This window comes from Siphateles boraxobius, unplaced genomic scaffold, assembly GCF_051911475.1.
Source record: "Siphateles boraxobius isolate OS27281-9 unplaced genomic scaffold, OSU_SipBor_1 3, whole genome shotgun sequence".
Taxonomy (NCBI): Eukaryota; Metazoa; Chordata; class Actinopteri; order Cypriniformes; family Leuciscidae; genus Siphateles; species Siphateles boraxobius.
Window position 1 is genome coordinate 11,141,173 of NW_027508919.1, and position 22,794 is coordinate 11,163,966.

The 22,794-nt window shown below is 39.9% G+C and overlaps 1 protein-coding gene and 1 long non-coding RNA gene across 3 annotated transcripts; one reads left to right on the plus strand and one right to left on the minus strand.

Moving 5' to 3' along the window:
• Positions 1 to 1,414: 1,414 nt before the first annotated feature.
• On the plus strand, positions 1,415 to 18,709 carry LOC143756942 (uncharacterized). The gene is made up of 4 exons (XR_013210357.1): positions 1,415 to 1,839; positions 17,086 to 17,265; positions 17,512 to 17,708; positions 18,541 to 18,709. It is a non-coding gene; the product is annotated as an uncharacterized LOC143756942 (long non-coding RNA).
• On the minus strand, positions 16,294 to 22,283 carry pcdh18b (protocadherin 18b). Of its 2 annotated transcripts, none has more exons than XM_077247821.1 (4): positions 19,540 to 22,283; positions 19,109 to 19,164; positions 18,631 to 18,791; positions 16,294 to 17,667 (listed from the first exon to the last, which is right to left on the minus strand). In XM_077247821.1, the coding sequence occupies exons 1-4, from the start codon at positions 22,030 to 22,032 to the stop codon at positions 16,925 to 16,927; spliced, it is 3,453 nt and encodes a 1,150-aa protein (XP_077103936.1). In that variant the 5' UTR covers positions 22,033 to 22,283; the 3' UTR covers positions 16,294 to 16,924. The 2 variants fall into 2 exon arrangements, with proteins under 2 accessions (XP_077103936.1, XP_077103935.1); XM_077247820.1 differs by having other exon boundaries at positions 16,853 to 17,667; positions 19,109 to 19,197; positions 19,540 to 22,282.
• Between the last annotated feature and the right edge of the window lie 511 nt (positions 22,284 to 22,794).

The following is a 22,794-nucleotide window of genomic DNA, read 5'->3' on the forward strand; positions in this document are numbered from 1 at the left end:
AGTTAAATATGCACTATTTTGCATGAATGTTCCAAAAAAAGAGAATATGAATACTGGATAAAGTAAGGTTAAAAAATTATTGTTTTATTTTGCTGACAAAGTTTGTATAGGCTTTTACACAGGGAATTTGGGATATCTCGTTTTTACACGCCATAAATCAAAAATATTGTCAGCAACCAGAAGAATATACATTTTAACCATATTTTCATGAAATAAATCTAAAATGTATATCAGGTGAATGTGTTAAATGAACCTCTGTAAAAACCTGAAATAAAACTGGAAAGTTTGCTGTATGTAAGTGCTATACTGAAGGATTTCTGCAGGACAAAAAGTTCATTTTGAGAAATAAATATGTGTATTGTGAATGAAATCTAAATAATCACTTAAAAGTGTATTTTGGATGTTTTCTCTCCACTAGTCTATGGAAGCACAATAGCCCAACATTTCAAAATTGACCTGTGACCAGAAAAGAAAAAACGGTCTCGGTTACGTATGTAAACAAAGTTTTGCCTGTAGTGCCTTGCCCTAAGAATATTTTGAACATATAGTATGACATGTAGATTTCTAGCATCATTTGTCAAAGGCTGAAATTTAATATTAATTCCTCTCAAAACATGAAAACTTTATTGATGAACAAATGAATAATTTGAATTTTACAGGAAATAACAAGTGAAACTTACGGATGGCTTTGAGTTATTGTGGCAACTGTGTTTGTTTTAGAAACTTTGTTCTTTGTCATTCCTCTGTAGTTGAATATTAGGTGACAGATAAGTCATTCATTCTGACATAACTAGACCACACGCCAGACTGACACATTCAGCACTGAAGAGAGAGAAAGAGAAAGAGAAAGAGAGAGAACACACAATTCCATAATCCATACATAATTAACATGCTGCCTGTAGAAATATTTGAATATTTGTATTATATTTGAAGATAAGTTTGTACAGCCAAATCAAAGCAATCTGTACAATATTACCTTGCCAAATTGCACCGTGCAATATTTGATATTACATATTTTTGTTCATGCTGCATGTCGAGACACTATCACTAATCCAAATGTCATTTTCATGAATACAGATGACTAAAATTAAACCTTGCACACGTATATCCCCACAAAAGCCTAATATTCTCCTCACGGTCTGAATCAGTAACTGTTATACCAGGTAGGCTACAGTATACAAGCAATTCTCTAAACCCTTCTAGAAAATGTGATGTAGCCTCTTGAGGGGGTCGGTTTATCCTGTGTGCAAAAAAACTGTGAATAAATACATGTGAATGCACTAAAAATATGCAGTCCATGTCCATGGAGAGAGACATGGCTGGCTGACATATCGGGCAGCTAGCATTAACTGTCTGGTCTGAGAGAAGAGGGAATATATCTGAAACATAGGGGTTTGGGTTTAACCACGCTTTAGTTCCCACAAACACCGTAGGCTATGTCCTTTCCACTACGCTGTGATTAACGGTTACTACTCCTGGCTCGGGTTAAAAGTGTGTTAAATGTGCCGTTCGATTGCTCTGTTGTTATCCGCAGGTTAAAGCACATCTGCGTTCCGACTCTGGAAACCTTGTAGTGTGCCGTAGGCTAACGGCTCTATGGAGACGCTCACTGAGCAGAATTATCACAGTAAATACAGACGCTGAATTTTTATTGTCTCATTATGATGAGTCACCGCCTCGACTGAATAACGGACGATCCGCGTAGCGTGAATGGGCAGTTTAAGGACACACTTTAATAATGCTAGCGTCATTATGAAGCGAATGTTCTACAGATCATCACTTTTACTGAATTACAGATAAAAATCACCTAACCTGAGGAAATAAAATATCAGTTGCAAGGTGAGTAGCGTTACACAATCTTTTTGTTTTTAGCTCTATTGATCACACTGTATTTTTCTAGGTCAGCAGTGGCCAGGGTTTCAGAAATAAATACAATTAAAATCAAAAGGATTGTTAATGGACACACTTGCAAACAAGACCGTTGCTGTCAACAAAGATAAGTGTTCATTTTCACTTCAAAAAGGGATTCTGATGCCAAAAGTACACATTGGGACCTTAAGCTTTCCCTTATTCATTTGTTAAGACAGATTTGAAGCAGCTGAATATGTTAGCTTGCTAATGCGACGTGAGGAGAAAAGGTAAATACAAGTGAACAAAGAGCAGGGCCCTGTGAGGCCTCCGCAACCTTCATTCGCCTTCTTTGTAGTGGTAGTTTGAAGCGAATATTCTTTAAAATGGGTAATAGAAAGTTTGCAAAGGCACTCATTGTTTGGGTTGTGTGTCATTTCTAAATAAATGTTTACCCACGCAGCATAAATATATCTAAATAAATGTGGTGGTTCTAAATTTCACTCCATGGTGCCAGTTTCTTTGTTTTGTAGCATAAATATTCAACAGAAAGGCATTTTTAGATAAATAAATTGCTAAATTGTTGCAATTAAAAGAAAAAGGTTTATTCTCACCTGAAATACTCCTGAAAATATGACATTTTAGGCTCAATGTGTTAATTTAAAATCAAGAAAACATTTACAGCAAGGCGTTAACAATCTAAATGTATATTCAATCTCATGACAATTTCCAATGCACTGCATTTTGTATATAAATTTAAGATTTTAAATGCTAAATCTCATCATGTATGTTGTTCTGAACATAATTTTTCAACTTGTGATGTGAACTCATATTGCCAGGTCTAATTATTCTGTAATTGCGTTTGTTCAAATGAGCTGCCGATAACCAGTCACTAGGACTGATGGGAAACATCCTTTTTTTCTATCATTACTCATTTGCCTTCCTCCCAGTTATTTGACTGAGGCGATGCATGAAGGTGAAACAAATACACACACGCAGACTTACAAAGCCCACCTCAGCACATTTAGCTCCCAGTCAGATTTCCTTTGATGCGGTTACAATTCTGAGATTTATACATGCTGAATTTCACTTTAGGGATCGATGAACTATGTCTCTCTCTATTTTTCTATCTGCCTGTCTATCTATGTACATGCACTCCACAGTCAGCCATGTGAAGAGCTTTGCTGTACAGGATACGAGTGCAAATTCATTTCCCTCAATGTCTCTGCTTTTGCCAGATCGCTCAGGGGCCACTGCCTCGCGAAAGGCTGTTGTGGCCCATCAATCGCCATTGCTGATCAGGGTCACTGCGGTCAGCAAATTTGTTAATTTTGTACGAGACTAGAATGTGATGTGTGTTACATTACATTTGAGGAGAACCGCAAAAGTGCTAAGCTACACTTCATCTCTTCTAGGGCTAGGACTAGGGCTGGCCACAATACTTCGTCCACATCACAAGATACTTTTTTCTCTTGCCAAACATCGAGGGAAGTATCTCCTCGCATGGCGTATCCTACCTTGGACATAGGTAACCTCAATGCCCCCACATGCGTCCTCCATTGCCTGGAGAAGCGGCATGCGGGCATAGGGTTGGTGATCATAAACTTAACAGCACCAGGCTGAGAAGACTCAACGCTATCTCACGACCAATTCGTATGAATTTGTACGAGTGATTAAAAAGTGGCTAATTCGTATGAATTCGTACGATCTCACTCATACGAATTTGTACGATTTGTCTAAACCCACGTGATGGGTAGGTTTAGGGGCGGGGTCAGGGGTAGGTCATTCGTACAAATTCATACGAATTGGGCAACGCGTAAAATATGTACGATTTAGCAAAAATCGTACTAATTCGTACGAGTGAGGTCGTATGAATTCGTACGAATTAGCCACCTCGTAAAATTCGTACGAATTGCCGTGAGATCAGGCTGGACGAATTCCTCTATAGGATTTAGAAAAGGTGAATATGGGGGTAGGTACAAAACTTCAAATTGTGGATGAGTTGCAAACCAGTTTTGGACCAGAACAGCCTGCTGAAAACTAACATTGTCCCATATACTGTAACCATAAATCCAGCAGGCTCCTGATCTGGATCAGGGACGAGCATTGTGTAAATTAATTGCATCCAGAAAAGTGAGCATATGGCCAGTGTTGTACGGACCCAGTGTGGCATTGTGATGGAGGACCCCGTTTTGAGTGATGGCAGCACCAGTGTTAAATTTGGCAGCCATTTTTGATTTAGTCTTAGTCTTCATCTTTAGGCGTAAATGCTTATTGGTCTTAGTCACATTTTAGTCATTTTGTCTTTCCTAGTTTTAGTCTAGTTTTAGTTGACGAAAAGTCTTTTGCATTTTTTGTCAAATTTACGACATTACTTTAAGTCAAACTGCAGGTACCGACTTGAATTTTGGATGTTATTTTATATGTAGTATTTAGACAGAAAATGACATTATAAATATTCTCGCTAGGTCAATTCAATTAAGCTTATGAGAAATTTGAGTCAAGGTAACAGGCTGTATTGACATTGCACTCTTTAGATGTAGCACTTGTGCAATTCTATATATCCCTTTTCCTACACAGGGACAATTGTGTAGGAATTCTCCCATCTAGCGGTGAAATTGTATTTTGCATTCAAACGAATTGTGCTATTCAGCGCCTCACTTTTTCAAATGCGTGTTGCATCTACGGTAGCTGTAATGTACCAAAAAGCTATGACAGGATGTCTTCTGGTGCGTTCATGTGCTATGGTAATTATGGTAAATACCAAAAGCCGACGTGGAAAATGCACATGAACACCCCCCCATGTGGTATTTTCCACTGGGCACCACGTAGAATATTTTGATGCACGAGTTGCCGAGATGAGGTAACCTTTGACCTTTTCAAAATGGCGGAGGGCAACGCGAGAGTCGTGAATGTTAAAAATATGTACTATTCATGATCTAGAAAATATACAGCATATTTACCGTTTGAGTTTTGATAAATCATCTTCTTGCTGTAGCAGATGACTTAAGCATCTTTGCATCTGATATCAATAATTTTCCAAGTGTACCTGCTTGTTGTTCACCTGATGAATTAGTTTCTTACTATAACAAAAATCTTCACACTCTCTTGGACACCCATGCTCCTATGAATCTCAGATCAGTCTCCTTCACCCGCTCAGCACCCTGGTTCACTCCCGCCTTACGCCTTCTGAAATCTCAGGGCCGTCAGCTGGAGCGTCTTGCTAATAGAACTGGACTCACCATTCATAAAAATATGTACATGGAACATGTCAATTTGTATAAGGATTCCCTCTCTTCAGCTAAATCTGCATATTACTCTCACTTAATCCACTCTAATCATCATAATTCTAAAACCCTATTCTCCCTCCTCACCTCCATTACAAAACCTCCTGACTCTCTTCCCTACCTTATGCAATCCCAAGATTTTTCAATAAACTTATGTCTTTTTTTGTTTCCAAAATTACAGACATCCATAAACACCTGACCTCCTCTGGAGCTGCAGCTTCTGGAGGCAACTATAACACCCCTTATCCATCCCCAACTACTACTTTTTCAAGTTTTGACCTTCCCTCTGTTCAAGCCATTTCGGACATTATTCATAAATCTAAACCCTCTACATGTCAGCTCGATCCACTTCCCTCCACCCTGGTTAAATTCTGCTGCTCTTCACTTGCCCCTCTCATCACTGAGATTATCCACTCCTCCCTAAGCTCCGGTTCAGTCCCCCCTTCACTCAAAATTGCCTCGGTCACACCTATTTTGAAAAAACCTGGTCTGGACCCCACTAATTTTAGCAATCTCCGTCCTATATCTAACTTACCCTTCATATCCAAAATTCTGGAAAAAACAGTCGCTTCTCAACTTCATAATCACCTCATGTCGAATAGCATCTACGAGCAGTTTCAGTCTGGCTTCCGTCCCCTTCATAGCACTGAAACCGCACTCATTAAAATTTCAGATGACCTTCTCATGGCTTCTGATTCTGGGTTACTTTCAATTCTCATTCTTCTGGACCTCACAGCAGCTTTTGATACTATTTCTCATCCCACCCTCCTCAGTCGATTATCATCTATTGGTATCACCCACACTCCCATAGCCTGGTTCACTTCATACATTTCTGATCGCACACAGTTCATACAACTAAAAACCCAGAAATCCGTTACCTTCCCCGTTTCCACTGGAGTGCCCCAAGGCTCTGTATTGGGGCCTCTCCTTTTTATTATATACATCCTCCCTCTTGGCCACATCCTCCGTAAACATAACATTAAATTTCATTGCTACGCGGACGACACCCAGCTGTACCTCTCTACTAAACCATCCTCTTTACTCCCACCAACCTCTCTTACCCTCTGTCTCCAAGAAATTCACTCTTGGTTTTCATCAAACTTTCTCAAACTGAACAGTTCAAAAACCAAAGTCCTCTTGGTGGGCACACCTCACACCCTCTCCAAAGCTAATAAAGTTTCCATTACCATTGATAACTCAACTGTCCTTCCCTCCCCTCAGGTTAAGAGTCTGGGTGTCGTCCTTGACAGCACATTATCTTTCCACTCTCACATTAATAGCATCACCCGGTCAGCCTATTTCCACCTGCGTAACATTTCCCGCCTCCGTCCCTCTCTTACTCCCAAAACCACCGCCATCCTGGTTCACAGCCTCATCACATCTCGGTTAGATTACTGCAACTCACTCCTGTTTGGCCTCCCTAATAAGTCGCTCCAGAAGCTGCAGCTCCTACAGAACTCTGCTGCACGCATGATTACTCAGACCCCCATTTTTCATCATATCACTCCCATCTTGCAACAACTTCACTGGCTTCCTGTCAAACAGAGGATCATCTTTAAAATACTTCTCATTACCTTCAAAGCAGTTCATAACATGGCTCCTCCATACATCTCAGATCTTCTCCATTTAAACATCCCTACTCGTTCACTCCGATCCTCTCACACCTGCCAGCTTTCTGTTCCCCCTGCTCGTCTTGTCACAATGGGGAGCTGGGCGTTTAGTCGCTCTGCACCACATCTTTGGAATTCTCTCCCTCCAGATCTTCGTACCATGGACTCATTTAATCTTTTCAAATCCAAACTCAAAACTCTGTTGTTTAGACAATCATATTCCACCTGACCCATATCACCTTAATGTTGTCTTGCCAATTTTATTGATTACTGTTTTAATGGTTCTTTTTTATCTGCTTTGTACAGTGTCCTTGGGTGTCCTGATAAGGCGCTTTAAATAAAATGTATTATTTTATTATTATTATTAAGCAATCTAAAATAGTTTTAGCTAAACAACAGGTCTGGATCTCCATCTTTTTACCACATTACGACAACAAAAGCACTTGAACGCAACACACTGGTAAATACAGTTCACAAGTGGAAAATATCATATTTTCCATAGCACGTGAACGCACCATAATAGCACTTCGTCGAGTTTTACATTTTTGTAATCTCCGGTCACGTTTCCTTTTACGTTCAATTTTGGACTTTTTTGGCAACGAGGATTTCTTCTCCTGTGGCTCGGCATATGTATGGTCCGCCATTAAAAATAACAGAGCAATGCTTTTAAACTTGCTGGGGGAGTTTCACTGCTTTCAGTTACGTGACGCTGGCTCTGAACGAAAAAAGTACTGGCCTAGTACTTTTTGACCCTCTCTGTTATTATAGTTTTTCAAGATGGCGGAACTACATGGAAGCCTCCGTGGAACTACCCGTCCCATGTATATAAAGATAATAAATTCTTTGTTTACGAGGATAAGTCAGATAATTGGCAGAGGTGTTTGTACACCATTGAGGACATGTTTATGAATAAAAATGTTGATTTTAGATAATAAAATACCTAACAAACTACGTATTGTCCCTTTAAAGGGTAACTAAACACTAAAACAACTGTTTTTAGTTAATGATCTGTAAGAATGGAGCTTCATAAATGCTGTTCATTGATTCGAGTGCATTTTTTGACATTTGGGTTTAAAGTGTTTTAATTATACAATATATGGTGTAAAAACGTCTGAGTGCTACCCTCTTCAGGGTGGACGGTGGCTACTGCAGTTGAATTTTCCTATTGAAAGTTGAGGTACCCTCTGACGTCAAAGGGTACCAGCTAACCACGCCCTTGCCTACAGAGAGATGTGTCTCATGTGCACGCCCCCCCTCCGCTGGCCTCTGCCCACTTCTCCAGCATTTTTCAAATATTGCCAGTGGGTGGAGTCAGGCTCTGACCTGGGGTTTAGTTACCCTTTAAGGGACAATATTTGCCCTCTTTAATCGATTTTTCCATTTCATTTTTTACTTTTATAAATACCTTTAAAAAAATATATAATGCTTTAAATAAAACAATGTTCAATAAATATTCAATGAAAATACAAAACGTTTAATATTAATAAAATTATTATATTAAAATCACCAGTAGGTGGCGGTAACTCACTCAATGAACGAATGAATGACTCGATGACTCACTCATTAAGACAGTACGGAAGCAGGAATTTGTGAACGAATCATTGAATCTCAAGATTCGTTCAAAGCCACAGATTATTTCACGAATAACCGCTGTGTGCTGCAGTTCTGCTTAGGCTTTCGTGAGATGGTTCTCACTGCGGAACATGAAATCCACGGGGAGGAGTCGGATCCAGATCCAACTCCTCCCACCTTACATACGCCTAAACCTAGCCAGCTCCGCCCCCAGATCCCTAAACACACCCCTAATCCCTAAACCCAACCCTAATCCTACCCATCTCCACCCCTTGGATCTTGATCCGACTCCTCCCCGTGGATCTTATGTACTGCATTGAGGTGCTACTGGCTTTCGTTGCGAAATAGAGCAATAAGCATTCTGAAATACTGTTTTAAATTTAGTACATCAATTAATGTTACCCTTTTGTTTTTTAACTTTTTGTCCAATGCATTACACCGGCACAAAGATCCCAGCACCGCCAATTAAGCAAAACTAAACAAATGGGCCACCGATGTACGAGTGTTATGGGCCGTTTAGACAAAAAACATTTTTTTTTATTTTTTTAACAGAATTATCTGTATCAGCCCAAAAAGCACGTCGGCCCACCAGGCAAATGCCCGGTATGCCCGATGGCCAGTCCAGCCCTGGTCTCCTCCTTTATTTGACAAAAACAAGTGGTTTTGGTCAAGTCTAAATTTTTTTAAACGCATTTCAGTCTCGTCTTTTTTTCCCAACAATACTGCATGTGTTGATATAGTCACAGTTATCGTTTAATGACATGGGTGTCGTCTCTCATCGTCTTGTCTTAGTCAGGGAAAAAAGGTCGTCAACGAACATTTTTTGTAATAGTTTTCGTTAACGAAATGAACACTGGGCAGCACACATATTACCCCAGGCTGTCCAGGGACATTATTAATTGCCCTCTGTCCTATTACATTTCTTCCGTGGCGCTTGGTTTCGGTAAGTTGAATCCAACCTCATCCACATAAATAAATTCATGGCGAATTACATGGGCATCCATCTCCAATACGTGAGCTTAGAATTATACAGTTCTATCTCCGTTTAGGGTAGTTCTGAGATATTGAGCATCAAAGTTTTTAAATTCCTACTGTTTTGTGAGATGGAACCTTTTTGTTTTATTAATAACTACTAACAATTTTTTTTTTTTACAAAAATAACACCACACATGCATTAATAAACACCTAATGGATAAGATTATGTCAAAAACTCAATTTCGACCAAAAGTGGAGATAGAACCATATAATTCTAAGCTCACGATACTCTCTGTAACAGACAAAAGGATATACATATGAGTAAATATAGTATGTCTGAAGTACTGGAAGTCATGTCGCAGATTCTTGACTCAGTCAGAGTTTCTCTGAAATGGCACTTTGTATAGTTGTTTCATGGTCACTTGGTGCCGTTGGAGGATGTGTTGTATGGTCGACAGGCTTACAGCATTGATGTTGTTATGGTGTCATTATTCAAGATTTGCTCTCTTATCTCTCGAATCCTATTTGCATTGTTGGCCAAAACCATATTTAAAATTACAGTCTATTGTACATCTGTAAACAAGCATCCTTGTCCTCCATGATGACTTTGCCTTTCCACTCTGTTCAGAATTCAAACACAATATGTGTTCAGCATAGGAACTGTAAACAATTTTAAAAAAAATGTAGTACAGCATGATAGCCAACCCCATTCATTCAATGCAGTGCAGTAAATGGATGGCTTAGAGTTACAAATGTTTATGCAATGCTATGCAGTCATACATATTTTACAGTACATTACTGTAATGCTAAAATAGTCATTAGTTGCATACCTGTTCTCATTTCTGAAGGTTCGAATTATGGACACCACGGTAAATCGATTCAAGTTGGGCCGGACTCTCAGTCCAGCCTCTCTCATGGTCAAACCGTGGTTGATCACATGATCAACAAGTGTTGCCCTAATCTCATTAGAGATGGCTCTCCTTCATTCTCCTCTTTGCCCTCTTCTTCCTCTTCCTCCTACTCATCTTGCTCTCTGTCCATTGTTGGCATCCATTGTTCAAAACAGGTAATCTGACCTTTGACATGCAGTATTTATAGGCCTATACTACAGTAAAGCAGTGATTGGTTTGTGATCAGTTAAGCAATTAGCCTAGTGTTTGCACATGTGAGGAGTGTGTGTGTGTGATATGGTGAATAAGTGTAGCATTTTGGTTGGTTGTGTTTGGAAAAGTAAAGCAAGTCACTTCCTGTTAGATTTTTGTGTTTTAGGTAGAGAATTGTGTGTAGTGTTTTTTAAAAAAGTGTTTTATGCAATTGAAACCTGAGTCAAAGGCTGAGAAATAGCTTATGGTTTTGGAGAAAACAATGGTTTTGGTGTGTAGTTTTGCACTTTGAGTGAGAGGTTTCAAAAATTGTGTGACATCAAAAGATTGTGTGTATATATATATATATATATATATATATATATATATATATATATATATATATATATAATGAAATACTACTACAACTGTAATTTATCCCTGTGACTGAATTTTCAGCAGCTTTTACATTTTACATTTGTGAAAACCCCTTTTTTCAGGTTTCTTTAATAAAAGTTCAAAAAGACAGCATTTATTTGTGTGTGTGTGTGTGTGTGTGTGTGTGTGTGTGTGTGTGTGTGTGTGTGTGTGTGTGTGTGTGTGTGTGTGTGTGTGTGTGTGTGTGTGTGTGTGTGTGTGTGTGTGTTTGAGGTTTGTTTACAATGTTTGGTGTGTTGCCTGCGTATGATATGCACATATATATCTTTGAGGTTTGTTTACACTGTTACACTACGTTTTTGGATTGTGGAAGACTGAAAAGCATTAGCTTGTCGCTCATTAGGCTGAATAACTTTGTGGAATATCACCTGTCATCCTTCTCCACATCAAAGATTAACAGCTGTCTGCCTACAGGCCACAGCTCATGTAAAATAATGTAAATTTTACTGACAGTGAGAGACATAAAAATTACCTTTTAATATGGACAGAATTGCTTTTTTTATTAATATGTGCATATTATATCAATAATGCCTTTTTTTATAGAATGACCACATTGATTTTGCTATTCAGCTTCCAGGGGTCCCATAGATCTCCATGCGGTTGGTCTGCGGTGCAGCTTTATATTTTTTAATGAACTGATAAGAAACCCAGCCAATGGTAATGACTGACTGGATGTGCATATTAATGCAATGTCAGGCATAGGGAAGTGAGGGCATCTGTAGAAATAATGCCATCTAGTGGTGAAAATCAGCCCCAGTGATATCAGAAATACACTCAACACACTTTTGTCAGTCAAACATACTGGTGTCAGCATATATGCTGGCATTTAACTGTACATGCTTTAAGGACGACGAACAATAATGTTTGTCTCATGAGGTCTCAGGTCATACAGCTGTGTGCTCAATTAAATGCCGATAAATGCATACATACATAACATGTGTTACTGTTTTGTAAGCATATAATCATTTGGAAAAGACTTTCCATATGGAATCACTGAATGGACATAGAGCACAACATTTTTGCCTCTTACACTGGCATATACTATTACACTGTCAGAAAACAATATGCAAAAAGTCTACCTTTATTGGTGCACCTTTGTATGATATCTACCCATAAAAGGTGCAGAGTAGTAATATGTACATTATCTGTACCCTGAAGGTATTGCTATGGACCTTTTAGGTATAAATGAGATACAAAGATGGCCCTCTAAGTTTACTAAGCTCTTGTACCCCTAAAGGAACAAAGAGAGAGAGAGTACCTGCATTAATATTACCAAATTTAACTAGCTGTAAATTTTCAAAAGATGAATGCAGCTCTAATGTCCAGTGACAGTGTGCAGAAATGGCACAATGATAATTCTGATAGAAGTTATCATAATTATCTTTAAATTAATGATCATAACTTTTATGTTAAGAAACAGAGGTCGGAAATGAGTATGTAACCAAACAATTCATCAGTCTGTTTATCGTAAAAGATCTTTAAACACACATGACCCCAGAAGCTGGAATGGAAGACGCCACAACCTTTCTTGCTCAAGAGCTCCGAATTAATATGCACACTTATTAGACAAGAATTAATGAGCCAATTTAAAATGCCAAGTATGTTCTAGTTCATTTGATGGAGAATGAAAATGGCTGTATTCAGAAACAAATGGAATATAGTCCTGCTGTAAATGACTTTTTTATATATATGTCAGCCACTTAATCTGATGTTATTTAAATATTGCATTCTGACTTTCATGTTGAAATATATTCAATATATAAACTGGTTAAAGGGACAGTTAATCCAAAATTAAACTTTTGTTATTATTTATCTTCATGCCATTTAAACCATTTTAAACCTAAATGACTTTCTTACTTTTGTTGAACATAAAACTATACGTTTTGAAGAATGCTCCAGCTGTGTTTTTGCATATCGTCGCTGCCTGATGAAACTCACGTATGTCCAAAACGGTTACTTTTCAGGAAGTGAAAAAAACACTGTAATTCAAAAGCAGTTGAACATAGCGGTGTCATACTTGGTACGGCATCTTTAAATGTAACCATAGTCTTGCCAGTGTAATGATATAATCCACATTTGACCAAAATCGAGTTTAAATGGACATACGTGCATATTTTACAGTAACGGTGGTCGATACGCGTTCTTCCGATCATTAATTAGAATGACCAAATCGCGTTTCATATTGACAGATGAATAAGCTACGCTCAGTTTATTAAATAGCCTACGTCTCAGTTTATTAAATACGCTCAGTTTATTAAATTTCTCTTGCAAACTATGAAGGGACAATGAATCAATACACTCATTGCTGAACCCAGGGCCGGCGCGTGCTATGTAGACTACAAAAAAATACAGCCATTTCTGCTTTTTTCTTTTAAACAAAAAAACAAGCTGCACCCTTTTTTTTACATTTCATCTTTCATTCCGAAATGAACGAAAAAGTACACCGACCCAACATGTATTAGCCTTTTTACCCGTAACGTTATCAATGTAAATTAATCTCGTTTTTCTTTATTTAAATTTCGGGGTTTTTTTCTTTATTTAATTTTCGTTTTTTCTTTATTTAAAATCCGTTATTCTATATTTAAATCTACCTTTTACTGTGTCAGTAATTCATTAGTCAGAAAAATATTAGACTACCTTAAAAGTAGACTATTGCTTAAGTTAATGTTAACATCTTCACAATAAACAGTGACAATTACTTCGTCTAGACCATTTACCGGTAAATAACAGTTGTGAATATATTGCGAATATATAATAAACTTGAACAGTTGTCAAAAACAAACATTTGCTGATACTTTACCTCACAGAGTTATTCGGCTATACAATGCTGAGCTTCCAGAGACGCGAGATGCCTCAGGGTGGGAGATACGCGGCGTGATTGACAGCTTTGACACCAAATGGATATACGTGAAAATCAGATGACATGATTTCACAACTTTTCATTGGTCCTTTAGATAATGTGACGCATCCTGTATACGGAAATGAACCTGGACATTCTATCCGTCGAAAAATCTCAAAATCGGCAAAATGGACATACGCGGTATATCGACAGCGACGATATAATCAGTCATTGACAACATTGACTTTCACTGTATAAAAACACAGACATTTGTTTAAATATATTATTGTATGTTCCACAGAAGTCCATTGATAGAGGTTGTGCTTGGGTATACACCTTGAAAGAGACACAAGTCAGTCATTGGCACTTCCAGACCATTAAACACACCAGCTCATGCCATTCTTGTAATTTTTCATGCTTTACTGAAACGCTGGCTGGCTACCAAAAGTGTCATTTATACAGACAAAATGCACAATTGCACACATACAGTGGAGCTCTGGCCAACAGCTGCACTGAACAGCCACAGATGTTTTGGTGTTTTCATAATGCATCATGGGAGAAAGCATTTGGTCATAAAATATGTTCCACCTGAGAGATACGAGGGGAGAACGAGAATGGCAAAATATAGGAGCGAAAACAAAATTATGTCTTTGTGTAATTTTGTATTTTCTAGGAAGCAAATAAGACTAAACCTATTTTAGTCGCTAAAAGACTCACAATCCCCCACAGTTATTGCTGCTCCTAGATCACACACACACACACACACACACACACACACACACACACACACACACACACTCACACTCACACACAAAGTGATAATGATACGAGACTGTTAGCAGACTTATCCTCAGGACTTGAAATGATGGAGTAAGAAGACAGGTGTATTTTTAGAGGTAGAGACATGAGAGATGAAGAGGAAGACGTGAATTTACACTCTCAACTCCACCGCAAGCTAATCAGAAACTCACCTCAGTAATTATGTCAATTTACCAACCTGCTCGGTGACAAGAACTCTCGATAGTGACATGACTTTGTATGCGATGTGTGTGTTGTAGCTTGGCACGTTTTCCCAGATACAAAAAAGGCACAGCAAATGATAGATGTAAAAGAGAAACAGACTAAATTATTCATTTAAAGCAATATAAGTTTACTGTACAATTGAATTACAATGCACAAAATATTGTAAAATTAGGCAGATTAGGTCAGTTCGGTGTCCTTAGGGCTACAGCACACAAGTAAAGAAGTTACAGGATTATGCATGTGTAATAGTGTATAAAGAGAGTGAGAGTCTCTATGAGAGAGGGAGATGGAAAGTAGCATAGTTTTTTTTTCTCTCTCTTTCTTTTCTCTTCACTTTAAGCTGAAAGTCAAGGCCAATGTATGTCAAAATGAGCTTTCAGAGAAGTTGTTATTTTCTTCCTTGAGCTACTCAAATAGGAGGGGCAAAACAATCTTGATTTGTTTGAGTTTGGACATTCTTAGCTTACAAAAAAAAACATCTTACATTCAGTGAAATCCTTCTTTAAATGTCATGCATTTAGTTTTGTATATTTTCAACACTTATGTTACCAGGAAAGTAAACCTGTTTATTGAGAAATTGGGTGAAAAAGGTTAAGCTAAATTATGACTCTAAACTGTTTATCAGCTATTACTTGGGTAATTGTAACAAAAAGATTTTACAGCAGTAATTTGCTCTGAAATGTGTGCTATTTCACAAATTCACACTGACAAATAATCAGGTAGAGTAGAGAAAATACGTATTTTTAGCATTTAGAACTTAGGTGAGGCCTCCTCTCGTGTTGATTGGAATCGGATAGATCATTTGAAAAAATGAGAAAAAATAGAAAGTGTGTGTGTGTGTGTGTGTGTGTGTGTGTGTGTGTGTGTGTGTGTGTGTGTGTGTGTGTGTGTGTGTGTGTGTGTGTGTTTGTGTCTTTTCATGCTAGGTTAATTTTATTTTTAGGTAATACTTTATTTGAGCTATATGTTCTCAACAGCAAAAAAAAAAAAAAAAAAAAAAAAAAAAAAAAAATTAATCAGGATACTACCAAATGCATCGCATTCGTGGAATATACCAGGAACACTGTGGCTGCTGTTCTGCTATCCCGCCTCTAGGGGGGACAAAGTTAGACTAGTTAGAACAAGGAATCTAATTTCTCCTTCAGTGATCACACTGTGAAATATACTTTATTTTGCTTTAGTGGCATATTACTCACTTTAACTTTATATTTTTGTTACTTACACTCGTATATTGAGTACAAAAACAAGTATTGTTCTCTCTTTTCTACCTCACTTATCTCTGTGCGCATTATTCTTACTGCTTGCACCCTTTCAATCATTAATGAAATATACGACTCTTTCAGTCGGTAGGGGGCGCTCATAACGAGTGCAGCGTAAATGAGAGTGACTAAAAATGGCATTTTCCCCTTGCAAGGCTCCTCTCCAGACCTGTCTATGAAGAGGAGGAACAAAACTGCACACTAACATTTTACTGGATATTTCAGGAACATAAAAACTAAATGGAGAAGCACATACTGTAATTTACTGGAAAACAATTGTATGCCAACATAGGCTACTACTTTAAATATATCAATATAAACATTGAAACTTTAAAAAAAAAAAGTCAGTCCAGAAGTGTGTTTGACATATCTCCATTTCTCTTTATTTTGTCATTTGTTTAATGTAAAACAGAAGTTGGCACAAAGTATACACCATTATAAATACCACTCCCACCCCTAAAACATGCTTTCAGTACATGTCCCACCCCACCAAATAACACATACTCAATAATATTCATGTACTTATATTATGCTCATATTTAACAAGACCACTGAAAAGAGAAAGATAAATAAGAAATAAGAATAAATAAGAATATTTACATCAAGGCATGTTGATCTTGATTATTTTTCCAACATGCATATATAAAAATAGAAATCTGATAGCTTTATGTACATTTTTAACTTAGGTATATACACATATATAAATATAAAGACTACAAACTGTATTTTTAAAATACAAAGATAAATACACTCACATTGTGTACACTGTGGCCCAAAACCAGAAAATACAAACATCATTTGGATAATTAGCATTCACAAAACACATTACATCCAGAAATGCAACGTTAATGACAATTGCAGGTCTCTGCGTTTTTTCTGTTTTTATTTTCATATCTATCTTCAGATTAGTATATATATATATATATATATATATATATATATATATTATATTATATATATATATATATTGTAGAGAGCGAGAGTTTAGTCTTTAGCTTTGCCTGACATCTTGAAGGAGTTTGTTGATTTCTGCAACCAGCTCGCTGGCGTCCATAATTTCGCTGCGACTGTCACAGCGCTTCCCGTGCAAATGACCGAGCACAGACTCTAACTCATCTTCCTCATGATTCTCCGGAATTTCTTCCATTGCAGGGAGCCATTTTGAAGAGGACGCTGTTGTTGCCATAGGAGCTGGCAGAGGGGAGGGGAGTGGAGCCACCAGGGCAGTCATGTGACTAGCAGGGGCGTGGCCATGTCCAGGATTTTGAAAGTGTGTATTAGCAGCCCAAACAGCCACGTTCTGCTGATAAGTGGCAGGGCTTGGCTTTCCAGGTAAGTGGCCCTTCCTTCTTTCCAATGATCCCACCCCTGCAGCACATGTTGTTGCCTTTTCAGTTTCATTAGTCTCATTGTAATTATCCAGCGAGGAGGGGAGGAGTCTCTGGAACACGCTGTTCATTTCAGACAGCAAAGAAGTCGTTCCGCACAGGTCTTCCCCATCACCTGCCTCCCCCTCTCCCTCCTCACTCTCCTTGCCAAATGTGGAAAAACTCTTCTTCCTCTGTGTTGACTCGTCAGATTGTGGTGCTTTGGGGGTGGCTTTCTGCTGGGGATCTTCTCCGGGGATGTAGAGGTTACTACGATAGTCAGATGAGGCTGGGGAAGGCAATGGAGGCATCCAGCACTGGTCAGAATGACCGAGGACACGACACTCTTCAGTGCACAGCTTCATCGCTACAGTGATTAGAAAGAAAACAAAAGCATTAATGGAAGAGGTTGGTTAATGATTGCTGTTTCTGACACAACATGCAAAGACTGCACGCACCCTTAGCTAGTCAAATACATCAATTGGAAGCCAAATGACTAAACAAATCTTTCCAGTTCCATCCGAGCCAGCTTTGTTTTCTAGAGACTTTGCAAAACAAATCAAATATGCCAAATTATAGCGTTCATTGAACATGTTCGGCATTACTCATTCATGTTCTGGGGCTTGATTATAGTGCAATTAATTTTGAAAGGCCATTTATAATAGATCTTACAGTTAATAAATGCCCAATCTGGTGCATTTGCAAAACAGGCCCTCATTTAGCCCACTCTCTCATGCAGAGAATGAATGATTAAACAATCTGATTTACAGAAATCTATGGTCCATCCCTGTGCACAACCCAGTTCATGTTCTAGTCACATTAATGATTGTATTATAGATCAAGCATGTATTTTTTCCATCAAAAATCAAGTTGTTCTCCAACATAGTTGTAGTGTTTCAAAGGTTGATGAAGAGATACATTGTAAATGTTTAAAACGGAGGTTAAAGTCGCAAGTGTGTGTGTGTGTGTGTGTGTGTGTGTTTGTGTGTGTGTGTGTGTGTGTGTGTGTGTGTGTGTGTGTGTGTGTGTGTGTGTGTGTGCGTGCGTGCGTGCGTGCGTGCGTGCGTGCGTGCGTGCGTGCGTGTGTGTGTGTGTGTGTGTGTGTGTGTGTGTGTGTGTGTGTGTGTGTGTGTGTGTGTGTGTGTGTGTGTGTGTGTGTGTGTGTGTGTGAGAGAGAGAGTAATGCTGTCCAAAGGACAATTGCATTTCTTTGTTACATTTTTTTTGTAACTTTTTAAAGGTATGCCCAAATGTTGTGAAATCAAGGCCTGGTATCTACAGTCTCGTGAGATCTAAAGGAGTCATCATCAGCATCTCATCTCTTGCTTACTTGGATGCAGTCTGTGGTGTCCATCAGGAGTGAAGAGCTCACTGAAGCCTTCTCCAAGAAGAGGAGACTCCCTCCCCATCTCACAATCACTGTCTCCTGCCTCACTATCCCCTCGTCCACTGTCCTTCAGGCTGAACTTATCCATCTCATTCAAAGCATACCTAGAGACAAAGAATAAAAGAAATTTGCTATTGCAATAGCTTTGACTTTGCTACTTTATATCCACTATCATACTTTTTTTTTAATTGGTGGTGTGAAAAAAAGAAATGGGCCTCTTAAGGAGGGAGCAGTTTATGCATAAACAAAAAAGGCTTTATTCAAAGGGCAGTTGACTTGCTAACATCATGAGGCTGTCATGTATCATCAGCATCTGTTACTAAAGTACTCCAGGGTGTCCAGACTCTCACGGACTAGAACTTTGAACCCTCTGTAGGACGGTCTGTTAAAGGTGGCAACAGGCTGAAGTGTGATTGGTTACCTGTAGCTCCGGGTGTATTTGTTGCCACGGAAATTGGGTCTGGGTTGGTACTGGCCCTGATGAAGTATGGACAGAAGCTGTGAGACTTGCTATAGCCAAAAAGAAAAGGAAACAGGGCGGGGAAAAAATAAAGAAAGAAAAAAAATGGAAATAAAAATGAATAATGGCAGACCAGACAGCAAACCAACACAAATACAAACAAACCATGGTAGTGATCGGGTGGAGAGGGGAGAGGATTGGTGGGGTGAATGAGGGAATGATAGATACGGATGGATACTTAAGCATGATGAAACAATCTATGGATATTCAAATAAACATGCTATAAATAAAACAAACATTGGATATTGTAACAGGTTTAGGGGGAATTGAATAGGAATAAACAGGGTTCACTTTGAATTCACAAATAGTTACTGAAAACATTTTTTTTTTACCTCGACGGGTGGTGTGGCATGAGCAAGCTCTAGGGCAAAGTTCTCTGGCACGTGATTGGAGGAGATGGTGACCAGGCTGTTGAGTGATTGGCGGCTGTGGTGGCTCTGGCGACTCTCTGGAGCAGGTGAGGCTGACGGGGACCGAGGATGGGCCCTCACAGGCAGGGTCCCATTCACAGTGGGGACCAATGTGATATCGCCTTTGTGGATCTGCCGGGCAGGTTTTTTGGGATGGTTCTGGTAGGTGGACTCAGCCACTCTGCAGTTATAAGAATGTCTTGGGTCCTTCTGCTCTCTCGAGCACCTGGTTGCGAAAATCACCATGACCTTGAGGAGTACGCCACAGATGACAGCGAGGGAGATGATGATGATCGTAGACTCATCTAAAGCCGATTGGTTGTTTATGTCTGAAGGGTTCAGGGAGTAGCTTTCTGGATAGTCCCGCAGACTAATGTGCAGAACAGCCCTTGCTGAGAGTCGATTCAACGCACCTCTGTCTTGTACTAGGATTGCGAGATCAAATCCCTCATGCCCAGAGGCCTCAACACTTCCGTTGGTTCGTAACTCACATCTGCGTGGGTCAATGACAAAAAGTCCTTCATCATTACCACCAACTATGGAGCAAGTCAACTCGCTGTTGGCCCCTGCATCAGGATCTGTGGCCTTTATGATTGTCACCAGATGACCAGGCTCAGCATGCCTCCATAATGGCACCTCAGCTGTGTGGTTTATTAGGAGTGGAGCAACAATGATGGGTGGGTTATCATTTTCATCTAGTACAGTGAGGAAAACAGTAGCGTTGCTGCTCAGTGAAGCTGGGCCTCCGCCATCCCTCGCTTGCACGGTGAACGAAAGACGGCCAACTTCTTCCCGATCAAAGCTTCGGAGTGCATACACAGCCCCGTTTGATGGGTCAATGGTCACATAGGTTGAAATAGAGCTACCCTGAACCTGGCTCTCCACAATTGAATAGGTCACCTGACCGTTAGAGCCCAAATCTGGGTCGGTGGCCACAACTGATGTCAGGTATGCCCCCGGTGAATTGTTCTCAGACTTGAAGATTTCATACCGGCTCTTTTCGAAGCGAGGAGGGTTGTCGTTTTCATCCTGTACCTGTACTGTGAAGTGTTTAATGGTGGATAAGCTTGGCGAGCCGTGGTCTTCAGCAATCACCGTCAGGCTATATTCAGAGCGCTTCTCACGGTCCAGAGAAACATTTGTGAGAATCATGTAGTTGTTCTCATAGGTCTTCTGCAAGCGGAAATGCCCGTGGCCATGAAGACGACACACAACCTCACCATTTAGTCCTGAGTCGCTGTCATCCACACGCACTAATGCGATGAAGGTATCGACAGGGGAGGCCTCTGAGATGTAGGCCACCTCCTCTTTGCCCTGAGTCATAAGGTTGATGTTGATTTTTGGCTTGTTGTCGTTGACATCAACCACTTTGATGATTATCTTACAGTGGCCTGGAATGGAGTTAGGACCCATATCCTGGGCCTGCACATCTATTTCATATGAGGAAGTAGTTTCATAGTCAACTTTCTTAATTAGAGTGATGTGGCCATTATCTGGATTCATTTTAAAGGTATCTAGGATTTTGGGTGGCACGTGGCTGCTGAAAGAATACACTATTTTGCCATTATTGCCTTCATCTGGGTCTGTGGCATTCAGGTCCACCAGTAGCGTGCCCAGTGATGAATTTTCTAGGAGGTTGACCACATAAGCCTGTTCGTCAAACGTCGGGCTATTATCGTTGGAATCAGATATGCTGATTTTAAGCAGTGTTGAGCCAGATTTCGGTGGCACGCCAGAGTCTGACGCTGTGAGTTGTAGTTGGTAGCTGGACTGTGTTTCCCTGTCAAGTTCCCTCATCACAACAAGGTCTGCATACTTTGCGCCATCCGTTCTCGTCCTGATATCGATTTTGAAAAAGTTATTCCGAGTGAGTGAGTAGGTGTGTAGCGCGTTTTCCCCGACATCCGGGTCCAACGCGCTATCCAAAGGGAAGCGCGTGCCCACAGACGCGCTCTCTGATATCTCTATGGGGATTATGGCGCGCGAGAACTGCGGAGCGTTGTCGTTGATGTCCAACACTTCCACTTGAATGTGAAACAACTGGAGGTATTCCGTGGGAAGCGTGATCACGTCGAACTCGATAGTGCAGTTTAAGTTTTTCTCGCAGAGCTTCTCGCGGTCGATTTTGGTGGCGATGCTAATCTCTCCGTCCTCCTCGCGCACGGAGAGTAGAGGGGTGCTGCCTCTCTGCATCGCGCGGAAGCGCGGAGACACGGAGCTCGGGAGTTTGGCTAATATACCGGCTACATCCTCTTTCAGTCTGGCAATCACAGTACCGACTCTCTGCTCCTCCAAAACTTTATATTTTAAAGTCTTCCCTGAAACACTGTGCGCCACGACCACCAGAAGTATAAGTTTCAGAAGCATCTTGCAAAACAGTACATTCCTGTCGCTGGAGTATTTAGTTGTTCCCATTTTTGAAGCCGTGCGCAAAGTACTTATTCCGCACACAGAGAAAACTGGCTGGTCGGTTGTTCGGTGTAAATTAAAACATGATAAATCCTCAGATGCAAATGGAGTCGAGGAACCAGCACTTCCCCTCTCTGTGTGTTTTCAGCGCCTCGGAGAAAGCATCAAGTCGCGGTATTGGTGCTGCACACATCCACTTTCCTTTTCGTCTGACTGTGTGTGAGTTGGTGCGCGGGTGTGTGGGAGGCGCAGCTCCTTGTGTGTGTGTGTGTGTGTGTGTGTGCTCTGTCTGTGACTCTGAGAAAACTGACTGGCCCCTTGCAGCCCACCTCAGACTGTGTCCCCCACCCTCTCCAAACTCCAACCTCCCCTCCTCGACCCACGGCTGTACATTCATGAAAAGAAAAGAAAAGGCAATGAAGGAAAGAAACAGCAGTGATTGAGGTGGAACTGGCAAGCAGATCTCACCATGAGGAGGATAGATTTTCAGAAGTGTGCCATAACAATAGATAAAAGGACATTTATTCAAGACCAAAGTTTCTTGAGTCACCCTTGCACACTTTGGGTTCCCACTGTAGAAATGTTTTCATCATTACAAGACATTTATTTTCATCTATGTAACTTATAATGTATGTCATTAATTCATTTCCAGAGTTTCCGTTAATTTTTATTTTCCATTTTACTTTAATTAAACAAGTGGTCGATCCCTGCATGTTGTCACTTTGACTTCACTTTGATTTTATTTGAAAATGCAGAAACTTTTACAGT